Source organism: Chlamydotis macqueenii, chromosome Z (assembly GCF_036417535.1).
Source record: "Chlamydotis macqueenii isolate bChlMac1 chromosome Z, bChlMac1.mat, whole genome shotgun sequence".
In the NCBI taxonomy this organism is placed as follows: Eukaryota; Metazoa; Chordata; class Aves; order Otidiformes; family Otididae; genus Chlamydotis; species Chlamydotis macqueenii.
The window spans coordinates 47,715,688-47,732,350 of NC_141593.1; the positions used below are offsets into that span (position 1 = coordinate 47,715,688).

The window sequence follows — 16,663 nt, forward strand, 5'->3', positions numbered from 1 at the left end:
CTGGGACATCGAAAGTAACTTTCAGAAAGCGTAAAAAGGCATTGGCATAAACTCTTGATCATCACATGCAAAACTTTGAATATATTGGGAAACCTTTGCAAAATCCAAACCAAAATCTCATGCTTTGGTGGGTAAGGCAAGCAGTAATGCTTCTGATTTTCCCCTTCACAAAGGAAAGGGAGTGGGAGAGGCAACCTCAAACAAAAACTTGTATTTATTCAGAGTCTGCATGGAAGAAAATTACCCATCTTAAGGGATTTCTGGCCCTGAGGCTTTCAGAAAAACTCTATGCAGTGGTACCCTGCATGGATCCTATAGAAGACAAGCATACCTTCTTAAATCCAAGACATGCTCAGATCTCTGACTGCATGCATTCACAGGACAAAAAAGAAACTGAAAACTTACGTATGAAATCTGATATTTGAAAGATGTTACACTTTGTTAGTGGAACACTGTCTAAATAAAAATAAATCGTCATATTTTCAAAACTCTTGCTGTAAAATTGCATGTTGCTGGAGCATACAGTTCTTAAGGTCACTTTTCATCATCACTTCAATATTGCATTACACTATTTCTTGCATGATGTATCAACAGGTACATCATACATTAAAAATTATAGAACTCAACAATGCAGTGATTTTTAAAAAGCCAGGCTTTGCGTTTTAAAATGTTTTCAGCTTGCTCTAAACTAGGCACTTTTTGGTTTATGATCCTTATTATTGTCATACGAATTTAGTTCTTCCTTCTATAATGCAAAATAATGCCTGCACTGTTATGCTTTGGGCTGTCTCCAAGTAGTCCATAAAAAAACTGTATTACTTGTTGGGGCAGGGCAGGGAGAGGGGGTACAGCAAAGGAGGAGAAAAGAATTCATATTTTCTAACATGCTTGTTCAGCAAACACATCAGTTATGCTAAGATTCTGACTAAAGCAAGCTGTTTGGTGCAGTCCACACTCTGGAGGGATGCCATCCAGAGGGACCTAGACAGGCTGGAGAGGTGGGCCCATGCCAGCCTCATGAAGTTCAACCAGGCCAAGTGCAAGGTCCTGCACATGGATCAGAGCAATCCCAGGCACAAATAAAGACTGGGCAGAGAATGGATTGAGAGCAGCCCTGAGGAGAAGGACTTGGGAGTGATGGTGGACGAGAAGCTCAACATGAGCTGGCAATGTGCGCTTGCGGCCCAGAAGGCCAACCGCATCCTGGGCTGCATCAAGAGGAGCGTGGCCAGCAGGTCGAGGGAGGTGATTTTGCCCCTCTCCTCTGCTCTGGTGAGACCCCACCTGGAATGCTGCATCCAGTTCTGGAGCCCCCAACATAAGAAGGACGTGGACCTGTTGGAGCAGGTCCAGAGGAGGGCCACAAAGATGATAAGAGGGCTGGAGTACCTTTCCTATGAAGACAGGCTGAGAGAGTTTGGGCTGTTCAGCCTGGAGAAGAGAAGGCTCCGGGGAGACTTTATAGGCCTTCCAGTACCTAAAGGGGGCTTGTAAGAAAGACGGGACCAACTTTTCAGCAGGGCCTGTTGTGACAGAGTGAAGGGTAATGGTTTTAAAATAGAGGGAGATAGATTCAGACTGGACGTAAGGCAAGAATTTTTTACAATGAGGGTGGTGGAACACTGGAATAGGTTGGCCAGAGAGGTGGTAGATGCCCCATCCCTGGAAACGTTCAAGGTCAGGTTGGACAGGGCTCTGAGCAACCTGATCTAGTTGAAGATGTCTCTGCTTGTTGCAGGGGGGTTTGGACTGGATGACCTTTAACAGTCCCTTCCAACCCAAACTATTCTGTGATTCTCCAATTCTTTTCTACTACATCTCCCTAATTGCTCCATGCATTTAAAGTTCCTTCTGAGCAAGAAAATAATTTAATTCTATACAGAAAAGGGTTTTTGTGTTTTTTTGCTGCTAGTAAAGAAGGATAGTACACAATGCCATTCACGTAATTTAAATCAGCACTTATCCAGAGTAAGTAAACATATATTTATGACCTTCACTCGATTTAGAAACAAAAAGTCAACTAGCCAGTGGAATGTCAGGGAAATCAAAAGTCCTACTTGAAAGCATTTTGCCTTCATTTCATTATGATTTCACTTACCACCTTTGAGCTGGGGCACAGGGATGGCAGAGAGAATTAAAGCCTCCATAGCAAAGAGTGAAGCACAGAACACCTGAGAAAAACCTTGGAATCCACCACTCCAAAAGTTATATGTTAACTTAGAAAATGCAATCTGCCAACCAATTGCAGTTTTTAGCACTGTTAATTGTACATTGAAAAAGATGCAGTCAGAGGTTCCAAATGCACTCACATGCAACAAGATGGTGGAAGTCCCCAGTTTCTATGACATTTCCACAGGTACAACTAAAGGACTAGTGGCTGTAGCTGAAGCACCCCTCTCCAGACAAGCAGGACTGAACAAACAAACACATATTTCCTTTATAAAGGGCTAGCAAAAGCCTGACAGATTGCCCAGCTCTGTGGCTCTTCTATTACTGCTTCATTTGAATGCAGTCATGCCCAGAACTTCCAGTTAAGGAAGGAAAATTATGAACCAACAGAATCTTCTAAGAATTATGGTTTTTACCCAGACAGAAATACGATCAAAGCTAGAGTTGTGCATAAGATTGCACAGGCTTGCTAAAAGTACATGCCAACTTTTTTTTCATTATAAATAAGACCAAAGCATGACTATAAATATTTGCTTCAGATGGAAACATCTATGGAAACATTGTGTGCACTATTCTGAATACCTAAGCTGTATGTGGTTTTCAATCACTATGCAGAGAAGCAGGAGACACAGGAATCATTCAGAATTGGACATTAGAGAGTAGGCTTGAATAATTTCAAAAAAGCTTAGGGATTTTACTCACTCACAATAGTGGCTTACATGTATTCCATACTCTCTTACAAGTATTGTAGTTGGCTCCACAGGAATTAATACCTACTATCAAAGCTCACAAACACCCAAAAAATTACTAGTTCAGTTATAGTGCAAAGTAGAATTCAAGTAACAAAACAGATTTGCAAGTACCTTTTGAAAACAGTAATATAAACTAGACCCACAGGGATCCAGTATCAGAAGAGGAGACTCAGTTTCCAAATGTTGCCCTTGGTTTGTGAATATCTAATACAGCCCCCTGAAAGCCGACTTAGTATGTCTCTCATGCTGGGAAAAATGACCATGACCAGTAGTTATGCCAAGACATTCTAAAAAAAGAATTCTGAAAGTTGTTTTTTGGGGTTTTTTCTGGGTTTTTTTGTTGTTGTTGTTGTTTTGGTTTTTTTTTTTTTTTTGTTTTTTTAATTAAAGAAAATTAAATAGAAGGTACTTGAGTTTCTTCTTCTAAAATTGCAACTGATGTTTTTCTGCTCTTGGGAAATCTTTGGGATTTGAAGTGTTTTAACTTGAAACTGAAGAATTGCACAGTTTTGTGCAATAACAAGGTGAAACCTTGCCAAAGCAGTGCAGAGATTTTAGTTCACTTCTCCCGATGACCAACGAGAGCTGTGCAGCTCAACTTCCACCTCTCTGAGCATATGTATTCCTCACTATGTTTCCTAGTAGCCTAACAATGACACTCCTGCAACAGTAGGTGGGAAACTCGGATTTGCTTCATAATCCTGTCAGCACCGAAGAAAACAATGAAAAAAATCATGAACACTACAGCTAGAAGTTGGGAATAGGAAAAAAAAAAAAATCCCCACAAGGAAGAAACCAGGAGAGACAAGAAAGCTGAGAAGCATGTTTTCCCTGTTAAATTGCCTTTATCTCAACCCACAAGTTCTCTCACTTTTACCCTTCCAATTCTCTCCCCCATCCTGCCACAGGGTGAGTGAGCAAGCAGGTGTATAGGGCTTAGCTGCATAAAGGGGTTAAACCACAACAAGAAAATTTAAGCAGAATTTCTATTTACTGGTATAGCCAGTGTATAGCAGCAATATATAGCCACTTATAGGAAATCATAAATATTTTAATTTAGAAATAAAAGCTTTCATGCTTGCAGTTCTTTTAAATGTGTTAAATCTTATTTTTAGAACATTTTCATGAGAAAACATTTCTGAAAAAAAACAAGTTAGTCTACTACAAGACAGATGTCACCTCTTTCTCTCTTAAATTAATGAATTCAGAAGATAGAAGGGAATAATCCAATAGAAAAAAAAAAGCACAGTCAAGAAACATTAAGAGATACAAAGTACGGCTACAAAAACCTGTGTATCACCCACCTGCCTTGCTGACTTTTTAGAGACAGAACAGAAGCAGTAGGTAAGCTAACAGCATGTCCTCAATTCCCATGATGTCACAAGATTACTGTTCTGGTTTTGGCAGGGATGGAGTTAATTTTCCTCTCAGCAGCTGGTGTGTTTTGGTTTTCACATATGAAAACCAATCATATATAGACTGATGACATGAGTTGTTGCTAATGAGACCAAGGACACTGTCCAGTTTTCCAGGTCTCACTAATGTGCAGGCACAGGAAGCTGGGAGACAGACAGACAGAGGAATCTTTGACCCAAACTGGCCAAAGAGAGTATTCCATGCTAGTCATGCTCAGTATATAAGTGGGGGTTGGCCAGGGAGGGCATCTCGCTCACTGGCATCGCTAGCATTGCTCTCTCTACCTTGCTGGCTCTCGCTGCTTTGCTTGCTGCTCAGTTTCGTTTCTGTGGTCACTGTTTGGGACAGGCTGTATTGGTCATTCGGACATCAGGTGGTGAGAAATCATACATTGTTCATTTTGTATATATTAATATCCTTGTATTTTGTTATTATTATAATTTTCCTTTGCTATTCTAGTGAACTGTCTTCATCTCAACCTATGAGTTTTCCTTTCTTCCCAATTCTTTCCTGCATCCTGCTGGGGAAGGGGTGGGTAAGCGAGAAACTGTGTGGTGACTAGGGCTAAACCACCACAGTTACTTATGCACATTTTTAATAAATCAAAAGCACACACATACAATCTAAAAAAAAAAAGTCATTTCAAAAAGAAACAGAAAGCTTAAACCCACTTGTGCTTCCTGTTGATTAAAAGCCTAAGCCCTCATTTTCTAGTCCTCTTATTAATATTAATATTACTTAAGTACAAAAAATCAGAGAATGGCACACATTGTCTCAGACAGAACAAACCCCCAAAAGCCTTACAAAAACCAACAACCTCACCAAAATAAAGTGAGAATTTTCCTGTTTCAGCTAAGACATGACCGTTCTTCACTGATACCAATAACAGCACTTCCATTTGGTGTGGCAGTAAAAAACTAGACAGGCTCTGTTTGCAGTGTCCTTACTACATGCAAACATACATGATGGGCCTCAGCACAATTCTACTGGAAGCTCTTCTCAAAAGGTAGGCACTACATTAAGTCTGTCCATAATTTGAAATACATGCTAGTGACAAATGCCACTTTGCAAGGGTTTTATTTCAGGAGACAAATAAGGCTATAAGGCTAAGTGTAATATAACTAGTAGAGGTTTACCAGAGAATGTCTAATTAAGTATGTATATGGCTTTCAAAATTAAGTCACAACAGATGGACAAAAAGTGCACAGAAAGATGCTGGTTTGGAAAAAAAAAACAACACCCTTTTCACAATTTTTTTCCTATATTGAAAAGAAGGAAAAATACTGTTTTACAATTCAAAATAAGCAAGAGAAGATAAGTTCCAAGCCATACAAGGTCACTCTCTACTCCCTCTCCTTCAGCCTGTTCTGGAAGGTCTACTTTTGCTGTTTGTTTGTTTGGGGTTTTTTTTTTTTTAAATGAATGTGAGACAAAATATTGCAATAGCGAGCTTCTGCACATACACTAGAGCTAAGTTCTGCCAATTGAGCTGTATTGTGGAAATTAAAACAATACACGATTACATATTTTAAGACTCTCTCCTATCTTAAGCTGTCATAAGAAACAGGAGCTAAGAGTGTAATTCATGTAAGTCACTATTTATCAGTCTTGGGTGCTTCTAAAAGGTTTTCTGAAATCCTCTTTCTGATATTTAGGGAAAGCACAATTGCATTTTCTTTGGCAGGACCTCAGGCTAAAGAACCACATGCATCAATTATATTTCAACATTTAACGATTAAATTTATAAGTAGACTACCACTGATACATCTTTTCAACCCTTTACTTTTATGCCATCAACAAAAAGAAAACATCATGGAAGGGGAAAAAAGAGTGTGGTTCACCTACTGAACACTCTACCTATTCAACTGTCAAAAAATGTAAGTTAACTTTTTTTCGTAACTATTTCTCTGGAGGTCAATGGAGATAACTGGAGAATTTAAGGCTAATCAATACAAGCTGGATTGTCTGGATTTTGATATTCAACATAGGTATATCATATCCATTCACATCTTACAAAATATTTTCGAATTTCAATCTGGTACAAGTTAGGTTTCACAGTGAAAAAGTGTGGAAGCAGAGGGAAGAAAAGCAGAGGAGGTTGCTTTAAGTGATGCTTTGATCTTTGGGCATTACTGAGAGAGAAAACCTCCAAGTCTCAACATCATAAAGCTAGTCTTCCATCCTCAGCCACTGGTTGAACAAAACATGATGGGAACAAAACATTATGGGAAATAAGGCTCTGAACTTTAATTTTAGAACATGAGGTTTTTTAGCTTCCTCTTTCCAATCTGATAAAGGATACATTTTGCAGCTAAAAATGATAGAAGATGTTTAACCACAGACGTCTAACAAAAAGGCCCTGCGTCTTGGAAACACGCAGGAAGTTGTTTCTCAAATTTCTTGAGCTACTGAACTCCCAGATTCAGGACTGCTGACTATCTTCTTCACTATATCTGCCCATCAGTTTCACGGCTGATAAATCACAGCTGAAATTACAAAAGATAACTGGAGAATTTAAGGCTAATGAATACAAGCTTAGTCTGGATTTTGATATCCAACACAGGTATATCATGTCCATTCACATCTTATCTTGATGTTAACTCATTTCTCTGTCACTTCGACAGAGAAAGAAGTGGCAGTGTGCCTGCATGGTAGCTCAAGAAATACTGAGATCTAAATTGCTCCAAAACTCTACCCAGGTATCATATATCAGCTTTGAAATAATCTTCATTACAAGCACCACCGTGGGGGTGAGGGCAGCTGAGATATCAGACACTTTTCAGAAGGTACCCTGGGATCATCTCTTTCACTTATTCTCACTGTGGAAAAAGCAGGTGGGAGAGCTACAGACTGCACAGAGTGCCAGACCGATCTATACAGCAGATGATCATGCTCCACAGGGTTTGTGAAAGGTTTCTGCAAAAACACCAGCAGGATCTCTCACGAGCAAACTCAGAGAGCTCTAATCAACTAGCTGTCCATACAGGCAGCTATTTTTTTTTGTGAGTACTGTGGGTTGCTTTGCCCAGTTAATGTACACATCCTTGGCCACATTACTGTTATTAGAATGTATGTACATTTTAGAACACGTATGCTGCTACCAGGAAAAGAAAGAAAATAGCAAAATGAGAGGAAAAGATACAACAGAAATAAAGAAGACAACCCTTGGTTCCTCTCTAGACAAAGAATATTTTTAATCAACAATTTTTAGAAGAGAAGAATTTCTGTAGATTATAACCCTGCCAATGATACATTCCTTATAATAGCAGTTCTGTGCTGCTCTACACATGAGGGGTTTTGTTTTGTCCTCATTGATCTTAATCCTTCAATGATAATTTTTACAGTTGAAAAGTTACCACAAGATGGTTTACTCTTTCCGTCAAAAGCACACAAGTTTTGCAAAGACAAGACTTAGAATTTACATATTTTTTTTTAGATACTCCACACAAATGGCTTTCACTGCTTTAAGTATATGGGGGAGGAGAACAATAACAAAGAACTTTTAACTATAAAGGATATTGACCTTCCTGCATTTTAACCCTTAGTGTAGCCTCTTCTATTCCAGGCACCATCACTCAGCACAGCACTAGCCTGAACTTTTGCCAGATCAGTAGTTACTTGCTGTGATGGAGCTTGCTAGCCTAATCAGTGTACATAATGAAAGACAAACACAGCATTCCTACCACTGCAATGCAGACCAATGTCATAGTAGCATCACAGTATTATAATCTCAGAAGACAGATATGAGGGAAGATTTAATCTGTTTCCTTGGGTTTTGTTTTTCATTTTTTCAAAATTTAACAAGTTGCATGCTTTTAAACATTATTTGTACTTATTTTCTCCTCATTTGGATTTTTAATTGCTGAAGTGCCTATTTTGTTATAGCTTCTTTAATTATTTTCCACTTGTCTGTAGAACAGTACTTTACATACAAGTATTCAGACTTCTGAATACTCAATTGTGCCAAAAGAGACACGGAAGCCTCATTAATATCTCCATCAATGATAAAAAGCACAAATTTGGATAACAAAACTGACGGCTTATACATGGTATATCCACAGTTCTATTTTCTGAAAACCTGTTCTTCATCTTTCTCTTATAATGGTTTACAGCTCAGAAGTAATGAGGTTTCTAAAGTATTCTGAAGCTTTTCGGCCTCCCACAGATGCAAGCCTGGCTGTTTCTACTGCAGAAGAAATCGTTAGATTTTGTACAAAAGAAAGGCTTAAATAAAAAGCAGTGTTAGGCCCTGAAGCAGTAAGGTAAATCAGGAACATTTAGTTTTAAACACAGCTGGTTCCCCATAAAAGTCATAATGGCACTATGACAGAAGTACTGGGACACAAGAATTACGGTGTTTGCAGAATTGATTCCTTCAATGTCAAAGAGTGATTACAACCCAAGAAAAGCTTTCTGCACTGAGCTACATTTACTAAAGCACTGTGAAACAGATTCCTCCAAAAAGCTTGATGGGAGCTTTAGTGGGAAAAAAACATCCCAAAATCTAAAACCACTTTATCTCCACATAAAAAAAAAACCAACAAACAACCCACCACATCTTATGTTTCCCTGTAATCAGAATTCCCTTCTCTCACACTTCACTAGCCGTAGTAAAGAAGACCACTGCTGCAGTACATTACTACACATCCTGAATAATCCAATAGAAGAACTGGGCACTGAGATCTTCTTTGAATCTCTTTTGTAAGATAACCCTCATGATGGAATAAAACATCAGCTGTGCCCTAGGGAGGCAAACTGAGCAGAACCCAGCACACTGTATTACCCCCAAATTCCTGTCTCTTTGATCAACTGGATTAGTTTTCCAGAGCTGCTATTTCCCCTGCCTTCCTCCCCATTTCCTTCAAGAGTCTCCACCTGTTCTCTCTCTTTCTTCCTGGCTACAAGGTACACAATCTTTTTGTGATTCTTACAGTTTAAGGCTAATATACTTCCACTATTTAAAATAGTATCAAAAATAGTCAAAACACAGCTAGTAGAAACTACATAGGTACTCTTTAAACCACTTACAGGCACTTAAAACCCAGCTCACAAAATATACTGGTTTATTTTAAAAGTTAATTTGATGTTATTTTAAGGCAGTGTTGGACAGAAGTCTAAGCAGTAGTTGCCATGCATACAAATTTCTCTGATAGACAAAGGAATAATATTGCTCTCACTCATAAACAAGTCTTAACGGTTTTGCTCTTCGACACAATCTTTGCTTTTGTACTTAATGAAAAAAAAAATCCAGCAGAGCGAGAAATTCACTAAACTTCCTTAGCTCAAATCACTGAACGAAGGAGAAAAAGGGAAACTTGAATTCTCTGAATGCAGGCTTTATCTAGCGCATGTGCACATAGTGTGACAAATGTCAAACATGGTTACTGGACTCTGCATCACCTTCCCAAAAAAGATGACAAGACAGTCCTGGTATACTTTTACAGGTGGATACTGAGGTCAACGTAAGGTCTCCACATTTTTGACTCATGAGATATCATGCAGATTCTCAATGGCTTCATTCACTCTACAAGTGGGATACCATCTCCTTAGTGGAAAAATACTAACAAACAATCCATGGTGAACATCTATGCTGTGATCTTCAGACATCATTTTAACAGGGAAAGAGATTTTCAGTCTCTTTCCAACTCACAGTGTTTGGTCTTGCCAGAAAAAAAAACATTTTCAAGCAGATTAAGTTCTTTCTCTCTTCATATGTTAATCTACTTCCCTGGTCATTCTGATCATTAAATTGCTTTTCACTATATAACAGGTGCTGGAGTACTGTCTTTCAGATAGGTTGCTACTACACCCAGATCCCAGCTTGTACTGTAAAGTGCCAGCAAAAGAAAATATGTCAGTCTTAGTCTGTGAATATACATGAAAGGAACCCAGAGAGAGATGATCACTCTCTCAGATACACACAGTGCATCCTAATTACTGAATTGAGTTCTAAACATCCATTGCTAGACACAGAGTTCACAGAAATGCAGTAAAAGCAAATATATATCCAAATCATTGAGAGAACAGGTTTAGCTTAGCTGACACAGGAACACAAGATACAGATGCTACAACATGGCTTGGTGGAAAAATACTATCCAGCAACACACGTTTGAACACCATAAAATTCAGATTTACAAACAGATGCGATCAGCATTTTTTTTCTGTCAGTAATATCTGACTAAGTAAAACGCTGGCATATGCAAGACATGGAGGGGGAAAAAAAGCCACTGAGAACAGACCTCTTAGATTTTTTAATTTACCATATTATCAAAGTAGAATACTCAGCCCATTGTTTAGCACCAAATAATGAAGTTTAAAACAAACAGAAGCCATGTTCTCCATGTCATGTTCTTCATTACACAACCGTATAAAATACTGATAGTTAAGGGTGTTCCTCCTGCCGCAAATAGACTTAGGCTATGCAGAGAGAACATGCTCCTGCAATCTCCAGTACATCTATAAACTGGACAAAACTAACACAAAGAAAGAAATTATTTTAGAATTGTCAGGAACTAGCTGATATAAGTAGATTTTGCAAATTACATTTTTAATTTTGTAAATGACATTACGTAAGTTGATTTATTTCTACCTTCTACAAAAAAAACTCCACTTCTTCCCATGAGATCCTTTTTATTTTGTTCATCAGTCTAGTTATGTAATTAATTTCAAAGTTTGCATTTGCTGTGTAAAAAAAAGGATAAAAATCATTCAAAATTGAAAGTGAATGTTATTTGCATTTCAGCAGATCATCACAAGTTATCCCCTTTGCAGTTACTCGTTTATACATGTCACTTGTTTTAAGTGAGAAACACAATAACAGCTCACTTCTACCTTTTCCTTTCATCTCAAATTGAAAAGTTCCATGTTTAATGTATTAAACAGGTAAAGGTGAAATGATCTTTCAGAAACACATACAACCTAAAAATAAAAGCAAAAGGCTTTCAAAATATTTTGTAATATTATCCAAAAGGCATGCCCTAAATTACATTACGTATCCCTTTAATCAGTATTTAATTTCTTGTGGGGTTTGTTTTTTTTTTTTTAAGTAAAATTGTTTAGGTAACAAATGACTAGTCAGAATTAATAAATTCTGCTCATTAATTTGCAGTTTCCAACTCAGAGGAATTTGAGTTCATAAAACTTAGGAAAAAAAAAAAATACGTGCAACAACAACGAAGTCTTCCATGCAGTTTTAATTACACTTTGATTATTCATGTATCTGGAAAGATCTCAAATTAAGAGCAGTCATGTAAAACAGAGGAATGTGTTTCAAAAAATAAAATCTTACCAGTAACCATTTCTAAAACATTTATTAATTTATAACATTTCAGGAGGAGTTGAGATTAGACATGAGAAAAAGGTGAGAGGCTGATGGGTTACTGGAGCAAGCTCCCCAGGGAACTGGTTACAGCACAAACCCTGTCAAAGTTCAAGGAGTGTCTGGATGACACTCTTAGTCATATGGTTTAGTTTTAGGTAGTGCTGCAAGGAGCAGGGAGTTGGAATAGATGATCTTTATGGGTCTGTGAGAGACTGTGTTGAATATTTGTCTCAACATTGTCGAAACATCAAACCACCACCCGAACAATGGCTTCCCGTTATCTTGCAAGGCAACTCCTGTTGTCTTGCAAACCTGAATGCAGAGCTGGTTCCCAGAAATCTAGCCCTAGCCCCGCCCCGCCACCCCCCGGCATGCGCCCAGAGATACATATCACCCGGTAATGGGCATGCATATCGCCCGGTAATGGATCACCCGGTAATGGGCGTGCATATCACCACCAGGTGAGGGGTGTGGCTAGGAAAACCAGCTCTCGAAATACAATGAAAACAACCAACATAAAAAGGGGAACATTTTTCGACGGAAGACACTTCTACACTTCTAGACTTCTACACTACTTCTTCTCTTCACTTCATTCATTCAACGGAATACACATTCGCCGGAATACACATCCACGGAACCGACATCCAGAGGACCAACACCGGACGGATCGTTCCCCCAGATCGAGCGAACTGGACTGTCGGGACGCCGCAGCTCCGTGGTGGTAGCTATTACAACCGAAACTCTTTCCCCTCTTTCCTTTCTCTCCTTTCTCTTCCATTTACAAACTTCTTGTTGGGTTAATAAAGTTAACTGGCACATGACTCCGTTTTGAGTCTTAATTCTGTTCCCGAGAACATGAACAAAACCACACTCCGGTGTGTGAGAGGTCGGTCCAGCCGCCCCTAGCCCCCCAGACTCGTCGGAGGTCAGCTAGAACGCAAGGGGGCCTTCCTCTCGTCAGAAATCGGAACGTGACAGGGTCCCTTTCAACTCAAGGCATTCTATGACTCTATGACTAACTCAGCTATTCCAGGCCCTAAAAATAGATCTGCAATTAACTGTTGTTACAGAGTTACAGACCTCACACATTCTCTCGAACTAAACTTCTGGGCAGGAGGTAAGGCATGGCAGATAACCTCTCCAAAGAGGATTGGACCAAAGTTTCCACTACAGGCAAATGGAGAGTGAAGTTACAAAAGAAATGTTAAATATCTTTATTTAGGTTATCTGAGTACTTCCATTGGAGAGTCTGTTCAAACAATAAAGAGTTCAGCACACTCATCAGCATTTCAAGGAAAGGATAAGGGTTTCCTTGACTTTTGAAATGAATTATGGCTATGTTTTTGCTTTTATTTCAAGAAAAAAATCACCAAATATTTAATTAGAAAACCAGTGATTGTCCATATCCACTTTCATGCATTTGCTGCCTTAAAGACTATTTTAAGATATATGTCCATTCTGACAGAGCTCTACATCAGTAAAGTAAAACAAGAAATTTTCTTCTTGTCAGTTTGACAAATCGTCATCAGAGTTCAGAATCCAACTGAGATGCTTTTGGAAAATCTTAAGATTCAGTCTGTTCCTTCTGTTTTACATGGGTAAAAACCCCAAAGAACTCAAAGAGCCACAAATAATATTGTAAGCTTCCTGTGATAGCCATCTTTTCCTCTGAATTTACACAGCACTTTGCGCAGGAAATCAACATAAAGACTCAGAAATAAAACTCATTACTACTGTGTAAGACAAAACAAAAAAACTTTCAGTCACCATGAAGCACAGTTTATTTGAAAGATTTGATGCCCACAAAAGCTTCCAGATCAGCAGCCATGGAAATAAAAATTCTGTTCAGAAAGCCAATAGTGTAAGCATTCTCTTCAGTTCAGATTTTAGCAGCTGCTATTGAGAGCCAAACACCCTCAAGAATCACCAAAACTATGAGCAACATGTCTGCTCTAATATTTGCACATTTTCTTTAGTGTCTCTTCCAGCACAGCCAGCTTTCTCAGGGAAATTTATTGACCAGCCTCAGCTGGAAATTTTCATCCAAACAGCCTCACCATCCTCTCTAGGCTTTTCAATTCAGGGAAGAAAATCAGGAAGCACTGTGCATTAACATAGCTTCTCAGTAGCAGCACAAATTATCTTTGAGCTGTGTGCTCAGGCCCATACTGACTTTTCTTCCAGTTGCATGGATAAAGAGCAGGATTTTTTAAATGTTTTGTTGCACAATGAAGTAACAGTATCTAAAAGTCAGACTTTTAAGTGACAGCAACATGACAGCTGGCTGTCTCAAAGGGTATGGACTTAGCAAAATGACTTTTAAAAAAATTCTCGCCAAAATTACATTACTATTATAGATAAGGCCTTTTTACCATGCATACCAAAATGCAGAATACAACCCTGTGACTGTAATAAGCTGTAGTTGAAAGATCTTCTATTAAGGCCAGAATTAAGTACAAAACTAAAACATCAACTGCTTGTACAAACTGACATTAACATGACAAAATCCCCCTTTCATAGAAGTGTAATTAAAAAAAAAAAAAGCTCACAACCTTTGGATTCAGCAGCATATAAAGCATAGGGAATTTTTAGTATAGTTGAGAAAAGGGAAGCATAAGGCTTCAAAATATCTCTCAAATGAAAGAGCAAATTTACTTTTTACTGCATGGAGTTTTTCTGAATTTGTCAGGAGTTTTTTACTCTGAATTGGCAGGTCACTGAAGAGTTAAAAAGTAACACGGCAAACTCTACCTCGTGCTTTAGCTATGGCTACCCAGCATCCCTGTCATTTAACACACCAAGTCCCACCTGTAATAAAAGCGCTGCATTTTCAACAGGGAGATTGTTGTTTCACTCAGTGCCTTGTCGTAATTCCATATTTGGCTATGGTCTTGTGTCTAAGCAAACATACTTCAGTTTCAGTTCAATCTGAGAGCTTCATTTCCTCCTCTGTCCCCGTCAGGTAAAATGTGTTAGTAGTAGAGAGGCAGTAGTAGCATAGACTTCACATGGCTTAATTTCAGTCACAAGTGCAGGATGCACACACACAGCCGTATCACGATGTCAACAAACGCTCCTGTATGCTTATCTCAAAGCTGCAACCACATCGTTATTTCAAGCATTTCTGTCAACTCACGGGCAATTCTGAAAGCCTTCTGGCTTCCAGGAACACCCTGAAACATTGTTTCAAACACTCTAGCTGCTCCTATATTTAATTTCTCCTTTCCCTCATCCGAAGAGACAGTGTTTTGAGTGCCCCGATCAGGAAAACGGCATAAACAGAGGACCTGGTTCCTCCTTACCAGCAGAGACTCGTCACGTCTTTGGCACTCCGGACACATATAAGGCTCTTTCCTCGGAGCAATATGTAGCGAGAGCACATCTTGGTGTAGAAATTGCTCCAGCTTCGTGGCGTCCATTACCTGCGACTGTAAGACTACAGTCGGGCAATAAAAAGCTCAACAGTAGCGAAAAAGAAAGGGAGCTTCCTCTCACCTTCCTAAGTTAAAGACAGATGTACCTCATTAACCGAAATAAAATAAGGTCTGAGGCAATCTCCAAGCCGCGGACCATGGACGTTGCACGACTAAAAAGCCTCCCCTATTCCTCTGAGCAAGCAGCTCCAGCCGGAAACCCCACTGCGCCCTGGCCCGGCGGCTGGCCCGGGAGCGCCTCTGCCAGGAGGCCGCGCAGGCCGGTCGGCGGTAGGGAGGCCGCGCGTCTCTGTCCCGAACTCCGCTGTCGGCTCGGGGCGCGCCCGCTGGCAGCGCGGCATTACCGTGGTACTCACCGCTGGGAGACGGCTCCATTTTTCTCCCAGAGTCCGCTTTCAGCCCCCGAGAGCGAAGCCCTGACAAGCGCGGGGGGAAGACGACGCGGAGGAGTAGTCCCTTCACTACTCCTCCCTCCGCCGCATGCTGCCAGGACGTGCAGGCTCGGGCTCCGCCGGGCTGCTGCGGTCCCCCTCACACCGCAATCATTCCCCACCAACCCTAGACCGCCCCTCCAGCGGCCAGGGGCACAGCGGGCTCGATCCACGGCTCGCTGATCAGCAGCTTTTCCAGAGGAGCAAGCCCGCACCAAACACTTTCCACTCGAGCCTCGGTGACTGCTTCCCTCTCACCCATCCGGCGGGGCCAGCCGCACCGCCTACTCCTCACGCAAACCCGCCTCCCCGCCCGCCTTACGCGCGAGGAGCACCGGGATGCTAGTCCTCTGTTCTTTTCGGCCGCTTCGGGACTATCAGCCGAACGCCGGAGCTCCGCTTTCCACCGGCGGAGCGACCCTGCCGCGGTGGGATTCGGGGCACTGCCTCGCAGGCCCTCGCGTGGCTCCCGGCGTCCTGACTCTCTGCGCAGACGTCCCGCAGGGCGCCTGACGCCCGTGGCGCTGTCGCTGGGCTGGGCCAGGCCAACTTTGCCGACATCGTACCACCGAGCCCTGCTCGTTGCCACCGACCCTTAATTTTTATTTTTAGCCTTATTACTGCCTTACCTACCCTCTCCTCCCTGACTGCTGCACTTCTGCTATCATGCGACTGACAAAATACCATTTTTTTCTTTAATACAAAAAAAAAATTTAACTGCTGGAAAAGAAAAAAAAAAAAGGGATTTGATTAATCCGGAAGAAGTCAAAAATCTAAAGGCCCTATATTAATGTTGCCCAGAAAAAGAATAGATCTAAATTTACCTCTTCTTTGGGGAAAGGAGGGGAGGAGGGCCAGAGGACCGCAAGAGCTTAGGCCCTATTCCCTGGCCTGTACACATCCTCACTGTTTCATAAACAGAGAAGCATGCTTTTTAATACCTTAGTGTAAGTGTTTAACACTTTTAATTACATTGAAAACACTAGCCCTAATGTTTGGCTTAGAGCAATACAGAATCATTAGGGTTGGAAGGGACCTTTGCAGGTCATATAATCCAACCCCCCTGCAATAAGCAGGGACATCTTCAATGAGATCAGATTGCTCAGAGCCCTGTCCAACCTGACCACTTCTGAAGTGGAC

At 40.5% G+C, this 16,663-nt stretch overlaps 1 protein-coding gene across 3 annotated transcripts in view; it reads right to left on the reverse strand.

The window, feature by feature from the left end:
• Positions 1-16,126, reverse strand: part of LNPEP (leucyl and cystinyl aminopeptidase) — a 72,926-nt gene extending 56,800 nt beyond the window's left edge. The window contains exon 1 of one of the 3 annotated variants that reach the window (XM_086770421.1): positions 15,846-16,126. Coding sequence is in view for 1 of the 3 variants with exons in the window: in XM_086770417.1 (XP_086626543.1) it covers positions 15,449-15,467 (19 nt within the window). In the remaining 2 variants the exon portion in view is untranslated. Of the gene's footprint in view, positions 1-14,960; positions 15,220-15,448; positions 15,787-15,845 lie in introns of those variants that run through there. The other 2 variants (XM_086770417.1, XM_086770419.1) reach the window with 2 other exon arrangements.
• Positions 16,127-16,663: the final 537 nt, after the last annotated feature.